This window comes from Arachis hypogaea, chromosome 7, assembly GCF_003086295.3.
Source record: "Arachis hypogaea cultivar Tifrunner chromosome 7, arahy.Tifrunner.gnm2.J5K5, whole genome shotgun sequence".
NCBI lineage: Eukaryota > Viridiplantae > Streptophyta > Magnoliopsida > Fabales > Fabaceae > Arachis > Arachis hypogaea.
The window spans coordinates 29744049-29753769 of record NC_092042.1 but is presented as its reverse complement, the minus strand read 5'-3'; the positions used below and the strand labels follow the sequence as shown (position 1 = coordinate 29753769).

The following is a 9721-nucleotide window of genomic DNA, read 5'->3' as shown; positions in this document are numbered from 1 at the left end:
TCTTCCAAGTAATGCTTGCCAATTGTCGCATAAAATCCAAATATGGTGAAAGAAAGCAGAAGTTTTAACGTTTAAAAGGAACAACTTAGAAAAAAATCATAAATGATACCCACAACTCCACAAGCCAAGTATGAGTACAACTCTGTGTTACTAACAAAAAGTAAGTTTCATATACATTTGATTAAGTTGTGGCATGCAAGAATATGAAGTGAAATCCTGAGTTGTTCATTTGACCTGTATTTTTAAAAGAAAAAAAAAAAGAAAAGAAAATACAAGAAGTCATATGCATCATCTTCCCAAGCATAAATACAAAACTGGGAAAAATGTGCATGTGAAACTGTTACATTGGGAGGGAGAAAATGTGCACTTTTAAATGAACAACAATTACTTCGATTTCATCTTGGACCTCTTTGCACGTTTAGAGGCTAGAAACTCAGCATCATCCCTAACAAAACTCCACCAAAGGTAAGCGAAAGGAACAGTGGAAGCCAACGACAGAGCATGAGCATCTATAAGTCCTTGATACGGTGGAAAATCGAATGCTTGCAAGAGCAGTGAAACAATGCTGCCGAAAATAACTAACAAGACCTTCCATCGCGATGGATGTTGATTGATAACACCCCAAATTGTCCAGACTGTAAGCTGCATTACAATCAATACTTGACAAATAGTCTTATTCCATCCTGTATGGTTAGAGTAATGAGAATGTCACAACATAAACAACACAAATAGGGAGAGGGTGGGGGGATATTTTTTTTTGCAGAGGAGGGGGGGGGGGGGGAGTTGAAATGAAAGCTATAGCTGCATTTGGATTCTGTTTCTGAGACAAAAATAAAAAACCATTAGAAACATAAACTCATTTGGTTGTTGAGATAAAAATAAAAAAAGTATTTTTTTCTATCCAAGAAACATAAAATTGTATTTTTCGTGGTTACCAAAGTGGGAACAAAAAATATTTGTTTCTATCTTTGTCATTTTGTCTTTGTATTTCTTAGTTAGAGACAGAATCCAAATATAGCATATAAGTATATATAAATGCACCAGATTATGATTCAATATCGAATCATATAACATAAAATTGTTTTAAAGGGATAATTATAGGGAAGACATACCAAAGTCTAGCATAAAACAGTTGTACAATATGTGAGTGGTCACAAAAGATGTCAATGGAGCAGAAATCATAACTCTATTAGCCTCATTGCTTATATTTAAGGTTCTTAATATGGCCAAAATAAGGGAGAATCCCACAAGAGCCACAGTAGATGAGTGGTCCAACTTTTCTGTTAACTCCATATCTCTGTTTTTCAATGAGGCACACAAATAATTTAATTAGTTTAGAATAAAAAAGGGGAAAATGTATTGGCAGCAGCATATAGTAATTGTTGGAAAACATCTAACAAATTTATTACTATGATTAATATATAATATAAATTTAGTAGGTAGGATTATTGGAAGGAGGTTTTCAAGAGTAATACAAGCATCATAATAACTTGAATTAAACTAATTTTTATGTGAATAACTAAAACTAGTAAAGTAAAATTTGAGGCACACAAAGTGAATGCGACAATTTAAGAGCAATGATGTACCATTTACTTACGAAATAATTATCTTTAATTTGATTAGCCCCATATAAAAAATGAGATTATAAGTTGCCAGGAAGTCTTTGCCAAATACAACTAGAGGAAAGTTGAGTTTAAGGACAAGATTTGTGCTTAAAAATCAAATTAAATTACATGAAATTCAGGTGTACAGTTCTCACATTGTACCTAATAATAAGTCAATCAAACTAACTTCCAAGACAAGTTATACATAATATAGTCACAAGTTTTCAAACTAAATCTTCGACTCACCGACTGTGATGAACGGCACACCAAAAGAAGGCATTCACCGATAAGAATCCATAGACATGCCACAAACCAGCATATCCATAATGTGCTTTCTTGCCAACTTTTAGAGGCAACTTATTCTTTAGAAGTGAGATGAATGATACCCAACCATGAAAATGCATTGCAAGATTGAGAGCAAGTAAAGCCACAGATGCAGGCTCCTGAGTAAAATACACCCTGGATTTGTTAACAAAAAATTCTAATATTACTAGACACTAACTCCGATTGAAAATATAGGTTTCATGTGGATTTTGTAGAATAAATGGACAAAAGTACACATGAAAGAGTTTAAGATAGACAAAACTACATACCAAAGTTCGTAATATCAACTACACCCAAAATATTGATTTCGATGGATAAAATTACACTCTATACTTTACGAACCCACTAATGGCATGACACTTTTAACCATAAAAAAATAATATTTCGCGTGTACTTTGATATTTATGAATTTTTGTGTGTACTTTTGTTCATTTAATTTTTTGAAGTGTACTTTTATCTATTATACGATTTCGTATATCAGATAAAAAAACATACCAGAAATAGCATTTAAAGGCTGTCTTTGAGGACAGACACAAATATTTTCTGTTCTCGTTTTTAATAAGAAGGATGGAAAATAAAATAATTTTCTGTCCTAGAAATAGAAAACTACACAACCAAGTGAATTTTTCTTTATTAACAAACCTGAATCCCATATATACACTTGTAAGGCCATTTGCCATTATATTTTATAGGATCATGATGATCAAGTAATGCTCTTTTCTCCTCTCTATCAATCATGCAATGGTACTGACAATTGTTTTTGCAACTCCCTTTTTTCCATTGCACAATAAGCTTTTCTATCAAGTTTCTTGAATGATTAAGAGGGACTCCGTTTAAAGAAATTGTACACTCTGGAAAGCATTTTCCTCCTACACACCCTGTCTCCCCACATTCTGTCACACAACTCCTGATATTCAATTCAAACCAAAGACATAAATTCACGTAATAATGCCTCATAATTTGTTTTTACATAAAGATTAGAGTTATGTACCTATAATTCTGATCAGCATCTCCAGCACTTGCGTTTAATACTGGAATGGATGACGAAAGAACCAAAAGAAAAGCAGCAACATAACAACAATCTAACATCTGGTGTCATAATATTTGCAACCCAAGATCCAAACATATCAGCAAAAAAATGCAAATTCTACCAAAGTTGGTAATATTCTCATGTCACATACAATGCTTATCATGCATATGGACATAATCAAAGTCATATGAATATTGTTTTTATCAAAGGAAACAAAATAATCGTACCAATCACAATTTAGAGAAATGTTTCAGGTTTTTCAAATTAGACTAAATTCATATTCTTATCTTGTTTGCTATTTGAGAAACTTTTGAACTTGTTCGTTTTGTTCTTTTATAAAACCAAAAGAAATTGATGTCAACATAACAAATAAAAAATTGAAAAAAAACCCTAATAGTGAAACCACCTAAATCAATGTATTTGAATTAAAAAGGACAATGCTATCTGTATTTTATTTTAAGTGCATTATATGAATTTCTTCTTATGTTGGATTGTATCACATTCAACTTCGTTGTTCTATTGAATTATTTAGAATCTTTCACTTTTCCTGTAAAAAAAAAAAAATGCTCCTCTATTTCTTCCATAATTGATTATAAGAAAACACCATGTGAAATAATCAAAAGAATTTGACAAGAAGACAAAGCAAACAAAGAGAACGATAAAGCGAAAGAGGGAGGGGGAATTTCACCTTTGTGGTGGCGAACATTGGATGCAGCAAAAAAGAGTTTTTAGTAGTAGAAAATATAATGAAGAGGTAGAAAGAATTATAAAAGAAAAATGGCGAAAACTAAGGGGAAAATGTGCTTTGTTTATTTCCCAGGTGGGGATTTAATTTGCAAATAAAGCCTTCTTTTCATTTCTAATATTTTAGGCATGTTATCTTTTGTTTCATAATTCTATTATTGTACGTACTATATTATTAGCCTTGTAATATGGTGTTTCATAATTTCATATATGAATGACCACGTATATTGGTAGACTAATACGGGCTTTAGGATGTGGCCTTGCTATTTACCTGGATAAAAAGAATTCAGTACAACGTTTGTGGCAGAAAGTATTAGATATCAAGAAATACTTGAAGTGTTAGTAGGTCTCAATTTGTAAGTGAGTTTTAATTTAGCTTCTAAAATTTTAATTATCTTTATTTAGTTTTAAACTTTGTTAATATGATTTGTGCTGGTTTTTGAAATAATTTTTTATGTATAGACTTTAATAAAATGCTAATGTGAATAGCTAAATGCTACACTAGACTCTATAAAATGATATTATTTTAATTTTGATATTTAAATAGCTCTAAAAATGACATCACAAGTGGTGTTATTAAAAATTTTTCTCACAAAATAAGTAATACGGTGTTGTTTTTGGATTTTTTTATCACTAAAATCAAAACTACTTCATTTTACAAGTTCTAATGTGACATCTGACAGTTCATATTAGTACTATATTAATGTTTGTGTTCCGAAAATTGTCTCAAGGACTAATGTGAGTCACATTTATAAAGCTTAAGGACTAAATAAAGGTAATTGATGTAACGATTTAATTTTCGAAAATACGAATTTTTTCCTGAAAAAATGGAGTTTTTTTGGAAGTTCAGTGAAGCAAGCACCTCCACTACATCATCAAGCACCTCAATCTACATCATCATTGTATCATCAACAAGTAAGCACTTCTACTAAGCTAAGCTCGTTGACTCCATTGCGAAAACCTAGTTTTTTAGGCATTTCGGCTAGGAATTTGAAAATTCTGATTTTCATGGTTAGACTTAGTTTAACAAGTCGGATTCGAATCGTGAGAGAAACAACTAATAGTATAATATCATTATTGTATTATTATTTTACCTGTTTAAGTATTATTATATTAATATTTGACATACTTTAATTAAAACAGAAGATAAGTTAAATAATATAATAATTAGGCTCAAAATCTACTGGTGTAGGTTAATGCCAGTACTTTTTGATGCACTTACCGATGCTAATGCTTCATTATATACCTTCTATTCTCATAATTATCAAGTAAGTAGTGTCATTTATACTAGTAACTTAAATGTTTGTCTCCAGATATCTTGTCATTTGTATTCTAATACAACTAGTTTTAGTAATTATCCTTCTGAGATATTTTGGCATCAGCATAAGGTGACTAAGCACCCTTAAGCCACGGCCTCACTCTCATCATTTGACATCCAGCTGCTATCTTCTTCTTTGACCCTTGATCTTTAAATGATGCTATCCCGAGGAAGATACCTAAAGGCGAGCCGTAATGGCCTCATCTTCGGCAGGCTCTTCCGTTTTTTTTACGTCGTGCTGACCCTCGTTCTTTAAATGACGCTATCTTGAGGAGGACAACTAAAGGTGAGCCGTAATGGCCTCATCCTCGGCAGGCTCCTCCGTTTTTTTTCTATTTTTTTTACGTCGTGCTGACCTTCGATCTTTAAATGACGCTATCTCGAGGAGGACACCTAAAGGCGAGCCGTAATGGCCTCATCTTCAAAAGGCTCCTCCGGTTTTTCTTCTGGTTTTTTTTACGTCGTGCTGACCCTCATTCTTTAAATGACGCTATCCCGAGGAGGACACCTAAAGGCGAGCCGTAATGTCCTCGTCTTCGGCAGGCTCCTCCGGATTTTTTTGTCGTTCTTCTTACATCGTGCTGACCCTTGTTATTTAAATGATGCTATCCCGAGGAGGACACCTAAAGGTGAGCCGTAATGGCCTCATCTTCAGCAGGCTACTCCGGTTATTTTTTTCCATTTTTTTTACGTCGTGCTAACCCTCGATCTTTAAATGACGCTATCCCGAGGAAGACACCTAAAGGCGAGCCGTAATGGCCTCATCTTCAGTAGACTCATCCGGTTTTTTTCCCGATTTATTTTACATCGTGCTAATCCTCGTTCTTTAAATGACGCTATCCCGAGGAGGGCACCTAAAGGCGAGCCGTAATGCCCTCATCTTCGGCAGGCTACTCAGGTTATTTTTTTTTCTTTTTTTTTACGTCGAGATGACCTTCGATCTATAAATGACGCTATCCTGAGGAGGACACCTAAAGGCGAGCCGTAATGGCCTCATATTTAGCAGGCTCCTCCGATTTTTTTCCTATTTTTTTTACATCGTGCTGACCCTCGTTCTTTAAATGACGCTATCCCAAGGAGGACATCTAAAGGCGAGCCGTAATGGCCTCTTCTTCGGCAGGTTACTCTGGTTATTTTTTTCCTTTTTTTTACGTTGTTGATAATGAGGAATTTCTCGTCGATCTAGATTTTCACAAAATAGAATTCCATCGTTGAAAGTATAGTCTAGACCAACAATTAATTCCCACATCAAATGTTTTCAATTCAAATTATAATAACCGTGATCGAGAGTAATTCAACCTCGGGTCGTTCTCCTAGGAGTTGCAATGAAATGTAAATTTATTGGCTATGGAAGAGAGAGAGAGAGCATGGGGATTGTGAATGCAAGCAAGAGAGCAAGAAATGTAAATAGCAAGGAATTAAATAAACATGCAAGAAATGTAAATGGAAACTCTTGGCAAGGATTGGGGAGTTTAGTATTCCTATCCTAGTTATGGACAACAAACATGGCAATTGTGTGGAATTAATCTAAATTAGTCAATCCCCCTTGAGAATTAGTCAAAAGGGTGTAATTGATCTCAAACCATAAGTCCTAGTCAACTCACTAATTACTTAGTGAAAGACTAGCGTCAATGGAAACCAAACCAATTAACTATTCTCACACATTGTGGAATGGACATCCACAACCCAATTCCACCTAAACACCCAATTTCTCAACCAAGAGTGTGAAAACCAAACATGCAAGAATTTAACATCAAAGCAATAAAAGTCAAAGTAATTAAATGCAAAGAAAGGAAGCTTCAAATGCAAGAAACATCTTGGCAAGTAATTGAGAGCTAAGGTTACCTATCCTAGTCATTGACCACAAACACATGATGATTATGAAGAGTTAATCCTACTTAGTCAACCCTAATATCGAGGATAAGTCAAATAGGTATAGTTGATTTCAATCCCTAAGTCCTATGTTAACACTAAAGGGTCACATAGAGTCAAAAGAGACCAAATCAACTAACTACTCTAATGTATCAAACAAGAATGGACATCAATGACTAAAAGATCACCAAAAGTCAACAATTTAAAGCCAAGAGTAGAGAAAAACTAAGTAAAAACTAAGTCAAGTATTTTATCAAACACTTGGTGTGCATGAGAATAAAATAATATTAAATTACAATAAAATAAATTCCAAAGCTACCAAAGCAAGACAATAACAATAACAACTAAAGAAAGCAATAAATGACATGGAAACTTAAATTTGCATTAATTGGAATTAAAATAACAAAAGTGTGCATAAACATAAAAATGACAAAATAAAGGAATAACAAGAGAAATGAAGAAGAACAATATGAAGGAACATGAAAACATAAAGGAAATTACACTAGAATTAAAGACAGAAATTAAAGAGAAATTAAACTAATAAACCCTAATTCTAGAGAGAGGGGGAGCTTCTCTCTTTAGAAACTAAGAGAAAGCATGATAAAAGCTAAACCTAATTGCCCCTCCTTCATCCTTCTTCAATTTGGCCTTAAATAGCTTCAAAAAATGAGTTGGATTGGATTTTGGGGGCTCAAAAATCGCTGTCAGCGAGTTGCAATTAATGAGGTCATGTGTAGGGACCTGTGCGGACGCACAGACGTTTGCGTCGCACACATGCTGAATTCTGACTTGTACGTACACACAAGTACCTGTTCGTACGCACACTTAAACTTATGTCCGCTATAGCAAATTGCAAAAGCATGCTATTTATGTGAATAAATGTGGGTTTATGTGATGGAATCCACTCAAATCAAACCAAAATATATTAGAAAATATGGACTCATCAATTTTCCCACACTTAAACCAAGCATGTCCTCATGCTAAACCAACCAAAAGAGATGAATGAAGGGGTAATTATTAATGCAACTACCTACATGCATGTAACTATACTAAATGCTGTCTATATATATCTACACTATGATTCCTATTGAGTTTGGTAAAAACAAACAAAAGGATCTCAATCAATCCAAAATAAAGCTTAGGGCCAAGACAAAGCAAATATAGCAATATGATCTATATCCAAAGATTTGATTTGAAGTTTACAAAATTAAGTTCAACAACTTGCATGAAGACATGATAAGCAATGGAATTATAGAATTGAGCAATTGAACCCCTCACCGGATGTATTTTCACTCTAATCGCTCAGTGCGTAGGGCTTAATCACTCAATTCTCCTTTAATCATGTTTCTCAAAGATTTGCAAGTCGTCTAACAATCAACTAATATTTGATGAATGAATGCAAATATCATGAGGACTTTTGTGGGTTGTAATGGGGCTTAGGTAAGGGTAGGATTAATATGGTTAAGTGGCTAATAGATTAGATCTTTGATTAGCTCAAGTATCCCACCTAATCATATATTATCCTATATACATAACAAAACAACCTAACTACCCATTTATCCCCTTTTCTCACATTCATTCATGCATCCTAATTCAACCACATATGCATCTTTTATTTACATTCTTATTATCCTTTCTTTTCTTTTCTTTTTTTTCTTTTTCTTTTTCTCTTTTTTTTTTGTAAACAAAGTATATACACAATTTTTTTATCAACAAGAAGAGATGCATATGTTTCAAGTAATAGATGCATGAGTATTTACCCATTTTTTCAAATATTCCTAATGAACACCCAAAGTAAACTAACTACCAATATCTTTCCAAAAATTCCCCCACACTTGATTAACACACACACACACACACACACACTCAAACCCAAGCTAATCAAAGATACAATTCAAGGACATAATAGTTTATCACTTAGGGTGAATGATGTGCTTATAATGAGAACAAAGGGGAATTAAAAGGCTCAAAAGTGGTTTGCAAAGGTAGATGTAAGGGTTGGTGATGAACGGATAATTTATACGCTTTTTGGCATTATTTTTAGTATGTTTTTAGTATATTTTAGTTAGTTTTTATTATATTTTTATTAGTTTTTAGTTAAAATTCACTTTTCTGGACTTTACTATGAGTTTGTGTGTTTTTCTGTGATTTCAGGTATTTTCTGGCTGAAATTGAGGGTCCTGAGCAAAAATCTGATTCAGAGACTGAAAAGGACTGCAGATGCTGTTGGATTCTGACCTCCCTGCACTCGAAGTGGATTTTCTAGAGCTACAGAAGCCCGATTGGCACGCTCTCAACGGCGTTGGAAAGTAGACATCCTGGGCTTTCCATCAATATATAATAGTCCATACTTTTCCCGAGATTTGATGGCCCAAACCGGCGTTGCAAATCAGCTTCAGAATTCCCAACGTTTAACGCTGGAACTGGCATAAAAATTGGAGTTAAACGCCCAAACTGGCATAAAAGCTGGTGTTTAACTCTAGAAAAAGTCTCTACACATGAAAGCTTCAATGCTCAGCCCAAGCACACACTAAGTGAACCCCGGAAGTGGATTTTTACATCATTTACTCATTTATGTATACACTAGGTTACTAGTTCACTATATATAGGATCTTTTGACATTGTATCGAGACCTCATGACACTTTACACGTTTCTTTGTGTACCTTCCACGGCATGAGTCTCTAAACCCCATGGTTGGGGGTGAGGAGCTCTGCTGTGTCTTGATGGATTAATGCAATTACTACTATTTTTCATTCAATCATGCTTGCTTCCATTCTAAGATATTACTTGTTCTTAAACCGGATGAATGTGATGACCCGTGACACTCA

The 9721-nt window shown here is 34.0% G+C and overlaps 1 protein-coding gene across 1 annotated transcript; it reads right to left on the bottom strand.

Moving 5' to 3' along the window:
• Positions 1–85: 85 nt before the first annotated feature.
• LOC112702901 (uncharacterized) lies at positions 86–3877 on the bottom strand. The gene is made up of 6 exons (XM_025754132.3): positions 3647–3877; positions 2920–3017; positions 2571–2835; positions 1851–2047; positions 1113–1297; positions 86–683 (listed from the first exon to the last, which is right to left on the bottom strand). Exons 1-6 carry the CDS (start codon positions 3662–3664, stop codon positions 385–387), a joined length of 1062 nt encoding a protein of 353 aa, XP_025609917.1. The 5' UTR covers positions 3665–3877; the 3' UTR covers positions 86–384.
• Between the last annotated feature and the right edge of the window lie 5844 nt (positions 3878–9721).